The sequence below is a fragment of the Chiloscyllium plagiosum genome, chromosome 1 (assembly GCF_004010195.1).
Source record: "Chiloscyllium plagiosum isolate BGI_BamShark_2017 chromosome 1, ASM401019v2, whole genome shotgun sequence".
In the NCBI taxonomy this organism is placed as follows: Eukaryota; Metazoa; Chordata; class Chondrichthyes; order Orectolobiformes; family Hemiscylliidae; genus Chiloscyllium; species Chiloscyllium plagiosum.
The window spans coordinates 155,969,507-155,985,412 of record NC_057710.1 but is presented as its reverse complement, the minus strand read 5'-3'; the positions used below and the strand labels follow the sequence as shown (position 1 = coordinate 155,985,412).

At 39.6% G+C, this 15,906-nt stretch overlaps 1 protein-coding gene across 5 annotated transcripts in view; it reads right to left on the bottom strand.

Annotated features, from left to right (window-relative positions):
- Positions 1-440: 440 nt before the first annotated feature.
- Positions 441-15,906, bottom strand: part of tlr2 (toll-like receptor 2) — a 67,600-nt gene continuing 52,134 nt past the window's right edge. For 4 of the 5 annotated variants that reach the window (XM_043700155.1, XM_043700149.1, XM_043700168.1 and 1 more), the window contains 3 exons: positions 14,896-15,043; positions 14,197-14,267; positions 441-4,850 (listed from right to left, as the gene is read on the bottom strand). In XM_043700155.1, coding sequence (XP_043556090.1) covers positions 2,459-4,834 — 2,376 coding nt within the window. In that variant the 5' untranslated portion in view covers positions 4,835-4,850; positions 14,197-14,267; positions 14,896-15,043 and the 3' untranslated portion in view covers positions 441-2,458. The remainder of the gene's footprint in view (positions 4,851-14,196; positions 14,268-14,895; positions 15,044-15,906) is intronic. The other variant, XM_043700162.1, reaches the window with a different exon arrangement.

Here is a 15,906-nt window from a genome sequence, read left to right as displayed (position 1 = left end):
GTGTGTGTGTGTGTGTGTGTGTGTGTGTGCGCGCGCGCGTGGTGAGTGCAGAGTGTCTTAAGTCTGTGAGGGGGTGCATGTGTGGGAGTGTGTGTGTCTATAAGGGTGTGTGTGGGTGACTGTGTGCGCGTCTGTGTGTAGCTGTGTCTGTGTGTATGTGAGAGTGTGTGTGTGTAGGAATATCTGTGTGTATGTGTAGTGTAATGGTGATCACCTGTAATGTGACATGAACCCAAGGTCCCGGTTGAGGCCCTCCCTATGGGTACCGAACTTAGCTATCAGCCTTTGCTCAGCCACTTTTCTCTGCTGCCTGTCCCGAAGTCCACCTTGGAGGATGGTCACCCGAAGGTCCAAGGCTGAATGTCCTGGACCACTGAAGTGTTCCCCAACTGGGAGGGAACCCTCCTGTCTGTTGATTGTTGTGCGGTGCCCATTCATCCGTTGTCGTAGCCTTTGCTACGGACCTTCGGGTGACCATCCTCCAACATAGGAGTTCTTTAATTAACATAGGACATGGGGAAATCATATATTTCCCCATGTCCTATGTTAATTAAAGAACTCTAATATCTAGCCTCAGTACCCTTCCTGATAACCTGGATCATCTTGTAATTACTGTCTAGGTCTGCCCTAAATATTCTTCACTTACTGCTGAATCTGTTCAACTTATTGCTGTCCTTTAATGTCCTTTCCTTGGCTTATTTTCTCTTATCCTTTTTAAGTCTCTTGTTACAAAGATTTTTATTTAAAAATCTTTTAAATATTTTTCTCTAAAATTGTCTTCCATGTTTTCAAGTTGTCCACAGCTTCACTCAACCAGAGCCCTGTAAACGTTTCTGGAAATGCAACCCTTTAAAATCCTTAATTCCGACCTTCTGCACCTCTCCAATTATCTTTGCTCCACCTTTGGGAACTATACTGAGTTCTTGAATTCCCTCTGTAAATCTCTTCAGCTCTGTACCTCTTTAGGATATTCTGTAAAATATTAACTCTTTGAGCAATTTGTCCCAATACCTCCTGTGGCTGGGTCTCAATGTTTTCTTTGAAGTAACTTAAATGTTGTCTGATATTTTACCTATTAAGTTCACTATATAAACACATGTTAAGTTTACTAACATAACCTTCCATGACTCCTTGCCACATTTTTTCAAGTGCTAATCATCTTGATTGCCTCAGAAAAAAACTCGACTTTCACAGCAACTGGGACAAATTAAACATTAAAATGAAGGACAATGCATTGTAATGGCCATTATGGTTTGGTAGAGACCGGGAAAAGTGAGAATGCATTCAGAGAACACGGGGGAGGAGAATTTGAGTGGAGGGCAAAGAAAGGGGTACAAGACAAGAATGCATGACAATGGAAAATGGATCAGCATGGAGAGCAAAATGGAAGTGAAAGAGGAGGCAGAATGAGTGGTATTTGGTAAGAATGCAAATAATAGTATGAAGGGAGATAGAACAAAAGGAGCATAATGCAATCAGAACAAAGGGAAAGTCAGTGGCATTGAAGGGGGAGGTAAATAAATATGGAGAGGTTATGTTAAAGCCTCTATATGAGTCTGGAAGGGACAGATTTTCTTTAATAATCAGGACATGAGATTTCAATATTGGAGAGTGACTGTTGAAGTGATTTCATAATCAGTGATTTGATTGAAATCAAAATCATCATTTTGTTTTTTTACTTTTAGAAGGAAAAACACTATTTATTGTTAAATATCAAAGTATCAAAAAAAATCATTTTTAAATTATAATGTCCACCACAACATGCGCTGGGCTTCTCACTAATTCCATTCCTACAGCATTTTGAATTACTCTTCAGGTGTTTTAGTAGTTTTGGATTATATCTCCTCCATTCAGTTGAAGCCATGCTTTGTATCTTTATCTTTTAATGTTTACCACGTTTTTTTCCAGATCACAGCCCTCTTGAAGGAAGCGGCTGATATGTTCTTGCCAGTGTTGTTGTTGGTAATTGTAGGTGTAGCAAATGCAATGATTCTGGTCTGCAAGGATCAAAATCGAAGCAGCAAGTCTGGTTACGATTGGATAGAAGTGTCCAGGGAATGGAGAGGTTTTCCAGAGTTTCTCTTGATTACATTGAGAACTAAGAATTGCTCAGACAAAACGTCCAAGCAGCAGATTTAATGAGTTGTTTTTGAGACTGTGATAGATTGTGGAACGCACATACGTTCAATCAGCCAAATAAATTTCTGATCTTTGCAAGTCAAAGTTCTGAATATTTGTATGTATAATTATTTTATAAGCTGTGGTGCAGAAATTCTTTGGAGTGAATGTAGCCATACATTTCAATTCCAAGGCAATTCTTTTCAAAGTGGTTTGTTAAAATGATCAGGTCATTACTTTCTTGATGGTTAGTCAAAGCCATATAATCACTGTGGTGATGGTTCAGCCAATGTCGTTTCACAACTGGGTTTATTTTAATGGAACAAAATACTGAAAATACTTACAAACTTGTAATGTTATCTCCTCGTAATGCGGTTCTTAAATTAAACCAGAAGATTTGCTGTTCCACTTCATCCTGAGGCCATTCCAAGTAGGTTTTTGTATTCATCAGTTTCCTTAGCTTGCAGAATCTTTGAGGAATGGTTTCCTTTGGAATCATCTCTAACAGAACAAGGATGGCTGTATCATCGTTTTCATCAAATAGACGGAAATGAGTATAGTCAAGCTCATACTTGCACCACTCACTTTGGACAAAGTGTTGAGACAATACAAAGAGGGTTTTCCTGCTTTTCTCAATGGACTCAATAATATTATCCATTATCCACTTGCCTGGGATGAAATCACGCTTATGAAGGCAGAGTGTCAGTGGTGGATGAGCACTTTCTAACTCTCTTACCAGTAAGTTCTCCACCCATTCTGAGTCCATCTCACTATAAGAGACAAATGCATCATAACAAATGATATTCTTCCTCACTTTCTTTGGTTTCCTCTTTGCCTTTAGCCAGGCCCATGTCATTTGGATATACCAGAACACGTGATATTTGTAGCACATCACCACTGCAATGGTTACTGCTGAAATTGTGCCAACACACAGTAAGGCTAGGGACAATGTTTTGTGACAATCAAAAAAAGAGCGCTTAGTGTTTTGTACCACCTTTCCCCTGAGAATTAAAGGTGAATCACAAATGTAATTTTCTGCTCGGTCCAACAGTTGCACTGTTATGGCGTTATTCATATAGAACAGGAATTCACATGAACAAATGTAATTATTCTTTCCAGCTTCTAAAAATTTAAGTTTCTGAAATGTCTTGATTGCTTCAGCTGTCAGAGAAGTGAGCTTATTCCTGCTGATCTTCAGAATTTCCATCTTTGGTAAGTAGCCATCACCTGGTAAACCTTTCAATTTATTATTGGACAAATTTAATTCTTTGAGAGAAGGCAGATGAACAGCAAAACTGCTGATAATATTGTTACTTAAATCCAACACTTCAATATTTGGAGGGACACATTCTTTTACACTTTTGATATCACAGCTCGAAAGGTTTAGAAATTGTAGCTTTTCAGACCATTTGCATGAAGTCTTTATGTCACTGAATCTATTCTGGCTCAAATCTAAATAGATAAGTTTAGAAAGTTTAGTGAATTTTGGGCTTGTTCTATCCAAGGACCTGAAATGATTTTTTCTCAGAATAAGATAACGCAGTGAAGGCCAAGCTCCTGAACAGAGAGTTTCTTTTAAACTCCTATCATTTAACAAATTGTCTGTTAAATCAAGGTACTCCATATTATTTAACTGTTTGGATACAGTGCAAGGCATCAGGAACATTGTTAGTTTTGTAAATGTAGCATTTTTAACAAATTTAAATAGACCACTAATATTTGAAAGGTCATGGAATAAATAGAAGTGTCTAATGGATATATTACTTAATATTACTGTATTTAGAGAATTATTTTTTATATTGTCTATTCTCTCCCATTTCCCGACTCCTGAAAGTTTACTGTCTAGCACTACTAGTTCAGATAATTTTGTGCTCGCCATTGAATTTATAAAATTAATCACAGCATTTTCAGTCAGAAAAGTATTTCTGAGAGTGAATTTTCTCAGAGACGAATTGTGTATTGATAAAAATGGCTGCTTGTCTGCTTTGTCTGGAAATACTAAGTTTCTTAGCTCCATGTGGGTAGTGGATCCTGATAAATCGACAAACATCTGCTGAGCTTGACTTGGTTCATTCAGGATTGTATAAGGCAGCCTTAAGCTAGCATGACTTATACTTCTGAATGAACTGAAGCTCCCATTCTCATACATCAGTAATTTATCTGCTGTTACAATAAACTCATCCAGATGTGTAACTCCTACAAAGTCATCTTCCTTTAGAAGAGAGAGAGAAGGATTGCCAAATTCTAGCCATCTGAGTTTTAACAGATTTGAGAAAATTCTTCCTGATCCCAAATCTGTGTAATTATTTCCTAAAATGTTAAGGTATTGTAATTTGGAAAGATGTTTAAACCAATGCGGTGACAGGTGTGTCAGAAGGTTATTCGACAAGTCAAGGTACTCCAGATCTGTGTTACACTGAAATGCCTGCTCAGTAATAGACCGGATTCGATTTGATTGCAATACAAGTCTTTTGAGTTTCACATATATTATGAAATCGGTGTCCATAATCTGTGAGATTTTGTTGTGAGACAGATCAAACTCCAGTACATTTTCCAATACACATGGAACTTTCTGTAGCTTCATCGATGAATAGTTGCAGAAGTTGTCAGGGTTGCATTTCTGACAGGCATCAAATGGATCAGTGTTTTCTTCTAAGAAAGCTGTATGTACAAAAATACACTCAACAAGCAGGATCCACAGTGAGGGAGAACTCATTGCTCTTCAGGACTTTCTGAAATGAACAAGATTTAAAAATACTAATGTAGCGTATAGCTGAAAGTTTTCATTTTTTTCTAGAATGCAACTAATGTATTGCAAATTCAGAACTGTAGAATTAGATATGGTACAGAATGAAAAAGTTCAATGGAAATGATAAATTAAGTATTCAACTTTCTCAAATCTCAGTCATGACACAAAGTTTGATCTACTATGAAATGGCTTTCCCAAATTATTAAATTGTAATTAAAATCATACCAGTGTAATCCTTTCATATATAAGGGGTAGAATTTTAACTCTGGCATTGACAAATTGACCATATAACCAGCACCGTGTGCCACTTCTGTTTTCTTGTCCTTTTGCCATTTCTCACATTGTTTCTAAGTAAATAATTGACAGTGTTCATGGGAACCGTATGAGATTTAGTGGGAGGTGAAACCTGCTCTCAGTTGCAGCCATGGTGCAACTACAGGCAAATTACTAACAGCCTTCGGTTCAAACAGGGAGACTCTGTGTTTTGAGTACACTTTCTTGTTCCCAAATCCCTGTGCCCATCGTCCATTAGGCTTTTCCTGGATGGCTCCATCTTGACCAGCCTTCCCTTCGACTGCAGCCGAAGTTACAGGAAAATTGGGTGTATGTGACGCATACAGAAATGTCTCAGCAATTGAAACGAATGAGGAAGGAGGACAATACTTGTTTGTCCCTGGATTTCAGCCATGATGAGCAATAAGCTTTCCAATTACTTTGGTCGCAATGAAAACTCTACCAACCATGCCTCAGTGTTTGGCCTTTTCCTCTTCCATAGCTTGATGCCTGAGACTTGAGTTTATACAACACTGCGCCCCTCCCCCACCCACCTCACTTTTGCTGTTTCCAAACCTCTTCTCCTGCTTCTATGGTGCCACGCAGTTCAGCAGGAAAAAAGACTGACCACAAAAAACAGTTGCACAAAGCCATAAGCTTGCCTTTAAGTGAACATACCGCAAGATTCTCATGCACCACTGACTTTATGTTGACAGTAGGGTGTAATTTTAAGAAGTTCCACACATCAATAAACATTATTTTTGAAATTATGGATCCACCCCACAGGCCTGAGATACCATAGGAATGTTGCTGACTTAATCTCAGCAATTCAACTGCCATAGGGAAATCGAAATTCCAGCTTCTACCCAATTTAGTCACTCTGCGTGCAAAATATCCACTCTTACAGGCCCCAAAAAAACATCCACACCCACCTGCCCATGATGTGTGTGATTGTAGCAATAAATATCGATGAAAAATTATCAAACAATCAGCTGTCATCCTGGTCTGTTAGGGTCTTCAAATCAGTTACTTGGCCAGCGTTAACATTGAAACTTTTGTGAATGAATTATAAAAATGTGATTTTTGAAGGAAGTTCTGATGCTAACAAAGTTTTAACAGTGAAATCTGTTCTGCTTTGGATTAGTAAAAAGCAATACCATGCATTTTAATTAGCAGGACTTGCAGCAATTTATTTTATTGCAAATTGACTCAGTTAACTATGTATTCAGTACATAACTGAGTCTATATGTGTCTTTTTGTGACACTAGGGGACAGCCCCTGCAACGTGAACAGAAAACTTGTAGCAGTAGATCAAGCAACACTTGTAAGTAACTAAGTTTTCTGTTTCATTGTCAAATACCCCAGCTATCTCACAAATGGAAGGACCATGCTGTGGGTCTGAAGAAACTCATTCAGTTCCAGAGAAGTTCGTATTGGCATTGTTGCTATTCCCTGTATCAGTGAGCTGTGAAAAGGCACTGGAACAACGTAGTTTTTTTAAAATTCATTTCACAGGGATGTGGGTATCACTGTCAATGTCAGTATTTATTGCCCATTGAGAGTTGTCCTTCAGTGGGTGGGTGTGAGTTGCCTTCTTGAACCTGTGAACTCAATGTGGTGTAGGTAAACCTGCAGTGCTGTTAGGATAGAAGTTCCAAGATTTTGATCCAGTTTCAGTAAAGGAATGGTGATATGGTTCCAAATCAGGGTTGTGCATGGCTTAGAACGGAGCTTACTGGTGGTGGTATTCCCATGTATGTTCTCCGAGATAGCGGATTGTAGACTTGGAGAGTGTTTCTAAAGGAACCTCTGACACTGAGTATCTTTTTAATGGTACACACTGCTGCTCCTGTGTGCATATGATGGAGGGATTACATGTTGAAGGTGGTGAATGGGGTGCCAATGAAGTAGCTGCTTTGACTGGATAGTGTCAAGGTCTTTGAGTGCCTTTGGAGCTACACTCATCCAGATACAGAGTGAGTGTTCCATCACACTGCTGACTTGTGCCTTTTCAATATAGACAGGCACTGGAATGACAGAAGGTGAGTTACACATTGCAACATTCCTAGCCTCTGGCTGTTTCTGTAGACACAATATTTATATTTTGGATGTAGGTTTGCTGGCTGAGCTGAAGGGTTAATTTCCAGATGTTTCATTACCTTACTAGGTAACATCTTCAGTGGACCTCCTGCGAAGCAATGCTGAAGATTCCTGTTTTCTATTTATATGTTTGGGTTTCTTTGGGTTGATGATATCATTTCCTGTGGAACAGGAAGTGACTTCACCACAGGAAATAACATCACCAACCCAAAGAAACCCAAACATATAAATAGAAAGCAGGCATTTTCAGTATTGCTTCGCATGAGGTTTACTGAAGATGTTACCTAGTAAGGTAATGAAACGTCTGGAAATGAACCTTTCAGCTCAGTGAACAAACCTATATCCAACACCTTAACCTGAGCTACAAATCTTCTCAAAACTCGCTAACAATATTTATATGCATGGTCCTGTGTAGTTTCACATCAAAACAAACTCCTGGGCTTTAGTGGAGATTTCAGCAATGGTAATTTCATCAAAGAATAAGTGAAAAAAGTTGAATTCTCTATTTTGGAGATGGTCATTTCCTGGCACTTGTTTAGTGTGAATGTTAATGCCACTTATCAGCCCAAGCCTGAACATTGTGCAGGTCTTGTTACATATGGACTCCTTCGGTATCAGAGGAGTTGGAAATGGTGCTGAACGTTGTGCAATCATCAGCGAACATTCTTGCTTTGATTTTATTGTGGAAGGAAGGTCTTTGATGAAGAATCTGAAGATGGTTGAGTCTAGGAATTACACTGAGGAACTCCGGTAATGATGTCCTGTGCTGAGATGATTGACCTCCAACAACCCTAACAGCCTTTGTTTAATTCCAATCAGCAGAGGTGTTTTTCACCAATTCCATGACTCCAGTTTTGTGAGGGTTCCTTGATGCCATACACAGTCAATTGTATTGCCAAGGGCATTTTGCACTCACATCTCCTCTGGAGTTCAGCTCTTTTGTCCATGTTTGGACCGAGCTGTACTGAGGTCAGGAGACAAGTAGGCAGAACTGAGTATCAGTGAGCAGATAATTGTTGAGTAAGTGTAACTTGATAACGTTATTGATCACCCTTCCTAGAGTGATAGATCAGGTTGGATTGAACGTTTTTTTGTGGGACATATCTGGGAAATTTTCCACATTGTCAGATAGGAGTCAGGGTTGTAGCTTTACTGGAACAGCTTGATTAAGTGCAGCAAGTTCGGGAGCACCAGTTTTGTCAGCAGTATTGTCAGAATGCTGACAGGACCCTTAGCCTTTGCAGGATCCAGAGCCTTCAGCCATTTTTGGAAATTACATCGAGTGAATCTTATTGACTCAAAGCTGACCTCTGAATTTCTGGGACATCAGGAGGAATCTGAGATGGATCAAACTATTTGCACTTTTGGTTGAAGACACTTGCACTGATGTGCTGGGCTTACCCTCGTATTGGGACTTTGGCTTTTCCTGATATACATAAGAAATCTAGATCTTGGTGGGCAGGGGACATTAGCAAAGTTTGTGATGCCACAAAACTTGGGAGAATTCTAAACTGTGAGGAGGACCATGAAGAATTTCAAAAGGGCCTACTTTAAAATTGCTCATGGGATGTGGACACTGCTGACTAGGCCAGCATTAGGTAATGTAATGTCCATCCCTAATTACACAAAGGAGATTTAAGCATCAATCACATTGCTGTGTGATTTGCAGTCAGATGGAGGTCAGACCAAATACGGATGACTGAATTCCTTTTCTAAAGGACATTAGTAAAACCACACAGGTTTTCACAACAATCAACAGTGGTTACATAATTGCCTTTAGACCAACTTATTTTATTTCTGGGTTTTTCTTTCCATTGAATTCAAATTTCACCATCTCCATGGTAGAATTTGAGTCAATATCCCCAGAACTAGTCCATTGACACACCACTACGTCATGATTGGCTTGTTGGTAGAGTGAATGTCTAGGTGCCAAATGATATAAGAGAATTATGAAGTGATACACTTTAAAAGATGGTGTAAAATAAATGGTACTAATCTGAAGTGTGTGCAGGAGCAGAGAGACCTGAGTATACATATATATGAGTCATTAAATATGGTGGGACAGGGAAAGAGCTGTTGAGAATGTAAGGTTCACCTTCTTGAAAGAATATTATAGAGTCATAGAGATGTACAGCACCGAAACAGACCCTTCGGTCCAACCCGACCATGCTGACCAGATATTCCAACCCAATCTAGTCCCATCTGTCAGCACCCAGCCCATATCCCTCCAAACCCTTCCTATTCATATACCCATCCAGATGCCTTTTAACTGTTGCAATTGTACCAGCCTCCATCACTTCCTCTGGCAGCTCGTTCCATACACATACCACCCTCTTCATGAAAAAGTTGCCCCTTAGGTCTCTTTTATATCTTTCCCCTCTCACCATAAACCAATGACCTCTAGTTCTGGATTCCACGACCCCAGGGAAAAGACTTTGTCTATTTATCCTGTCCATGCCCTCATGATTTTATAAACCTCGATTAGGTCACCCCTCAGCCTCCAACGCTCCAGGGAAAACAGCCCCAGCCTATTCAACCTCTCCTTATCGCTCAAATCCTCCAATCCTGGCAACATCCCTGTAAATCTTTTTTGAACCCTTTCAAGATTCACAACATCCTCCCAATAGGAAGGAGACCAGAATTGCATGCAATATTCTAAAAGTGGCCTAACCAGTGACCTGTACAGCCGCAATATGACGTCCCAACTCCTGTACTCAATACTCTGACCAATAAAGGAAAACATACCAAATATTGCTTTCACTATCCTATCTACCTGCAACTCCACTTTCAAGGAGTTATGAACCTGCACGCCAAGGTCTCTTTGTTCAGCAACACTCCCGAGAATCTTAACATCAAGTGTATAAGTCCTGCTAAGATTTGCTTTCCCAAAATGCAGCACCTCGCATTTATCTAAATTAAACTCTGTCTACCACCTATCAGCCCATTGGCCCATCTGATCAAGATCCTGTTGTAATCTGTGGTAAACTTCTTCGCTGTCTACTACACCTCTAATTTTGTATCATCTGCAAATTTACTAACTATACCTCTTATGCTCACATCTAAATCATTTATATAAATGACAAAAAGTAGTGGACCCAGCACCGATCCTTGTGGCACTCCACTGGTCACAGGCCTCCAGTCTGAAAAACAACCCTCCACCATCACCCTCTGTCTTCTACCTTTGAGCCAGTTCTGTATCCAAATGGCTAGTTCTCCCTGTATTCTGTGAGATCTAACCTTGCTAACCAGTTCAAAGTTTGTGCGAAGATTTGTAGCACGGGTGCTCACAGGCTGTCTTCCTGTTTGTCCTATATAGTGTTTAGTGCAGTCCTTGCATGGTATTTTGTACACTACATTCGTCTTGCTCATGTTGGGTATCGGGTCCTTCGTTCTGGTGAGTTGTTGTCTGAGCGTGGCTGTTGGTTTGTGTGCCGTTATGAGACAACTCACCAGAACGAAGGACCCGATACCCAACATAAGCAAGACGAATGTAGTGTACAAAATACCACGCAAGGACTGCACTAAACACTATATAGGACAAACAGGAAGACAGCTAACAATCCGCATACATGAACATCAACTAGCCACGAAACGACACAACCAGCTATCCTTAGTAGCCACACACGCAGACAACAAGCAACATGAATTCGACTGGGACAACACTACTATCATAGGGCAAGCCAGACAGAGAACAGCCAGGGAATTCCTAGAGGCATGGCATTCATCCACAAACTCCATCAACAAACACATCGACCTGGACCCAATATACTAACCACTACAGCGGACAGCTGAAACTGACAACCGGAAGCGGCAGGGACAGACCATTATAAACACCGGAGGAAACATCAAAGAAGCGCTTCGCAGGAGGCTCCCAAGCACTGATGATGTCGCCTAGCCAGGGGACGAAACGTTTGCAACAAAAACTTGCTAACCAAGTCCTATGGGGAACCTTGTCGAACACCTTACTGAAGTCCATATAGATCACGTCAACCATCAATCCTCTTTGTTACTTCTTCGAAAAACTCAATCAAGTTTATGAGATATGATTTCCCATGCACAAGGCCATGCTGACTATCCCTAATTAGTCCTTCCCTTTCCAAATACATGTACATACTGTCCCTTAGGATTCCCTCCAACAATTAGAGGGTGGTACATGTATGGAATGAGCTACCAGGGAAAGTAGTGGAGGTTAGTACATTTGCATGATTTAAAAGGCACCTAGATGGGTATATGTATAGGAAGGGTGTAGGGGGATATGGGCCAAATGCAGGCAAATGGGACTGGAATAGCTTAAGATATCTGGTCAGCATGGACGGGTTGAATTGAAGGGCGTCTATTTCCATGCTGTAGATGTCTATGAGCAAACTTGCCCACCACTGACGTCAGGCTCAATGGTCTATAGTTCCCTGGCTTGTCTTTATCACCCTTCTTAAACAGTGGCACCCTGTTAGCCAACCTCCAGTCTTCCGGCATCTCACCTGTGACTATCGATGATACAAATATCTCAGCAAGAGGCCCAGCAATCACTAGATGGGATTTTATGACAATTGAAAATGGTTTCATGGTCACTGTTAGACCAGCTTTTAATTCTAGATTTAGTTATTCAATTTAAAATTCCCCAATTACCATGGTGGGCTTTGAATCGATGTCTCCAGAGTACCAATAAGAATTGTTACCAGTGGAAAATTGAGGAATTGAATCTTTGTATTTCTGAAAGCAATCATTTACAAATTAACATACTGAAAAAGCAACTGAACAATTGCCTCTAACAATTTTTTAGTTTTGATTTCTTGATTTTCCTCCGTTGCTCATGTTAGTTTCAACAGCCAATATTTATGGGTTGGTTTTTGTGAAGGCTTATAACCAAAGTATCACATGTCACTGCCCAGCGGTTAGACAGTCTTTGCATGTTCAGGTTTTTGAAATGTTTGCACCAAAGTAGCTGAAAGTGTAAACTGACAATAGGGAAACAAATAGCATTGTGGATATGTTACCGGACCAGAACATCAGACTAACAGTCATGGGTTCAACCCCACCATGGCTGATGGTGTAATTAATTCCAGATATTTATTGAATTCTAAATGCTAATCTAATGGAGATCATGTCAATTGTTAAAAACCCAATGGTTCACTATTGTCCTTATCTCGTCTGGCCCACATGTGACTCCATACCCACAGCAATGTGGTTGACTCTTTAAACTGTCCTCTGGGCATGACATGGAAGTATTGGATTGGGGTGGGCAAAGTAAGAAGTCACATGACACCAGGTTATAGTCCAACACGTTTATTTCAAATCAAAAGCTTTCATAGCTTCCATCATCTGGACAAAGGAGCAGCATGCTGAAAGCTTGTGATTTCAAAAACGTGTTGGGTTATAACCTGGTGTCGTGTGACCTCTGACTTTGTCCTCTAGGCAATTAGGGATGGGCAATAAATGCTGCCCCAGCTAGCAATGCCCTTGGCCCATGAATGATTTTTTTTTTCAAAATAATGCAGTGAAAGAACCAGGAAAACTTTAAACTGTGGTACAAATATCATTTCTTTTTACCTGATAACGTTAAAGGACTGGTAAGATGGAGGATTGAGAAGCATTGTAAATTAAGTCGGTGAATGTGGACATGTATTTGATTTAAATGGAAATGTATTTCATATTGGAATGTGGGACTTGCCACAAGGAATTCAATGATCTGGCCAAATTTCCTTATAGAAAGACACATATCTTTAGCTCTTTATTCTTTGATCATGCCCATGCAACCTTGCCTCAGAAGTAGCATTACTGAACCTTTGTCCCTCTAAGTTCTACATCTCTTTATATAAGAGCAATTGTACACTTCACTGTAAGTGCTTTTACTACTGTTTGCACACTCAGCATTTGGTACTGCTCTCAGATTTCCTTATCTTTCTCCCCCACACCTTTCCATTACTTTTTCTTGTAGTTAGTAGTGTATAGTTACATCTCTGCAGAATGTATTTTATATAATCACAATACTGTAGTTGTTACAGACATTTACATGATTTTGTTTTTAAGCTGGTTATAAACTATGGGAACAAATGCAAATGTAAGAGCAAAATGCTTGTGCTTCATATTTAACATTGCTCTCAAAATCACCAGCCAGTTTATAATCAACAGACTTCCCGGTGATTTATCTTATATCAGTCACAGCTCCTTCTACATTTTTCTTGGAATGGCACCCTGTTAATTGTAATGCCCGTGGATCATGGATGTTTCTCATTTTGTTAGAAGGCTTCCATTGCCTTTGTTAGGAGCGTGGGTGCCTATTTCAAGACCCATTCAAAGGCATGAGACTCTGTCTTGCCTGCTGCTGCTAGCTCACTTCTGCCCTGTTGAATTTTCATCAAATTGGTTGTGAAACATTTGACCAACATAATGAATTTTAGCAAGATCTGGACATAAAACCGGAAATTGCTGGAAAAGCTAATCAGGTCTGGCAACATCTGTGGAGATAAATAAGAATTAATATTTCGGATCCAGTGACCCTTCCTCAGAACATCTTCCTCAGAGTTTTGAGGAGGAGTCACTGGACCCAAAATGGCAACTCTGATTTCTCTCCACAGATGCTGCCGGACCTGCTGAGCTTTTACAGCCATTTATGTCTTTGCTTCTGATTTCCAACATCTGCTGGTTTTTGGTTTTTAAGAGCCAGACATGTCCTGGTTAACATGCGAGTTAATTAGATTAGTTTCCTGTAATTCCATTTCTGGAAATGCCTACAAAATGTTTACAAATTTTATAAATAATGCTTTAATAAATCCAATAGAAAATACATTTGGAGTGTTAATCTAAAATTAGAGCTGTAAGCAAAGATCGGGAATCGGTTTAGCTCAGTTGGCTGGATTGTTAGTTTGTAAAGCAGTGTGATGCCAACAGCATGGGTTCAATTCCCATCACTGGTTTGACGTTACCATGAAGGGCTCTCCTTCTCAATCTTCCCTCACCTGAGCTCTGGGACCCTCAGGTTAAGTCACCACCAGATGCTTCTGTCTAACAAGAGAGCAGCCCCTATGATCTGATGGGACAAGTAAAGATCTTTTTAAAAAAGACAATTATTGCAATATAAAATAAAATAACCTGTTAAAATCAATCTTAAAATTGATCTCTGAAAATTAAGTACAAGATTCAGGTTTATAAAGATTTAAGATCAAATATAATGTTCCTTAATGATGTTTGTATCTGTAAAATTGCACATGGCACAATGTACTATACTGTTCAAATAAAGAATGATAAAAATGTTACATTATATAGCAAATAATTGTATAACAGTTTGGAACATTATGTAAATTCGCCTACCAAATTATTGAAAGCTAGTCATTTTTTTCACACTGTCCGTTAAGATTGTGTAGCAGTATATTAAGTAACATTTCAATTTTCAGGTCAATATAGTCAACATTTCTTTAGACAGCTGCCTTTTATCTGTGAACCATGACAAAGTAGATGTTTTTTTTTTAACTTGCACTGATTCTTTTTGCCTCAACAATTATTTCATTACTTTTTAATGTCTACTTCCTAGACTCCTATTGATTCCCACATTCATTTAAAAACAGAAAGATGAAGTTACCAATTATTATTTAGTTTAGATGATACAGCTTTATTTTATCTTTTTCCTGTTTAAAAGAACATTTAACAGCTATTCTTACCAGGTGAGTCTTCAATGTTGTATTAGTCACAATCCTGTCTCACACAAATCCAACCAAATGGACATTTGCATCCCTTTGCATCTTTCATATTTTCTCCTCTTTAAGCAGAGATTTTGAGCTGATTCTGAAGCACATTGAACTGTATAAGCTGCCAAGTAAGAAATAGACAGGAAGCACATGTTATCTTAATTTACAGTAAGGCAATTTATAGAAGCAGATAGTCCCATATCTGCAGTAGATTATTATGTTTAAGCACTGGTATTGCTAACAAAAACAACTAATGTCTCTCTGTATTACTGCTTGAAAGGAGGAGTAGAGTGTTAGCAGAGGGTTACTTTTCAGGCTGGAGGCCTGTGGCCAGTGGTGTGCCACAAGGATCGGTGCTGGGTCCACTGCTTTTTGTCATTTATAGAAATGACTTTGATATATATATAGGGGGAATGGTGAGTAGGTTTGCAAATGATACCAAAATTGGTGGAGTAGTGGGTTTTCTCAGAGTACAATGGCACCTGTGGGCCAAGGAGTGACAGATGGCGTTTAATTGAGGTAAGTGCGAGGTGTTGCATTTTGGTAGGGCAAATCAGGGCAGGATTGTACATTTAATAGTGGGGCCCTGGGGACTGTTGCCAAGCAAAGAAACCTTGAGGTGCAATTTCAAAGTTCCTAAAGTTGGAGTTCCAGATAAACAGGGTAGTGAAGAAGGCATTTGGTCAGTGCATTGAGTATAGGAGTTGGGATGTCATATTGTGACTCTACTGGACATTGGTTCAGCTAATTTTGAAACACTGCATTCAATTCTGGTCTCCCTCCTATAGGACAGATGTTGTTAAACTTGAAAGAGCGCAGAACAGATTTACAAGAGTATTGCTGGGTTTAGACAGTTTGAGCTGCCGGGAGAGACTGAATAGGCTGGGGCTATTTTCCCTAGTGTATCAGAAACTGAGGGGTGAAAATCATGAAAGGCATGAATAGGACAAATAGCCAAGATACTTTCCCCAAAGTAGGGGAGTC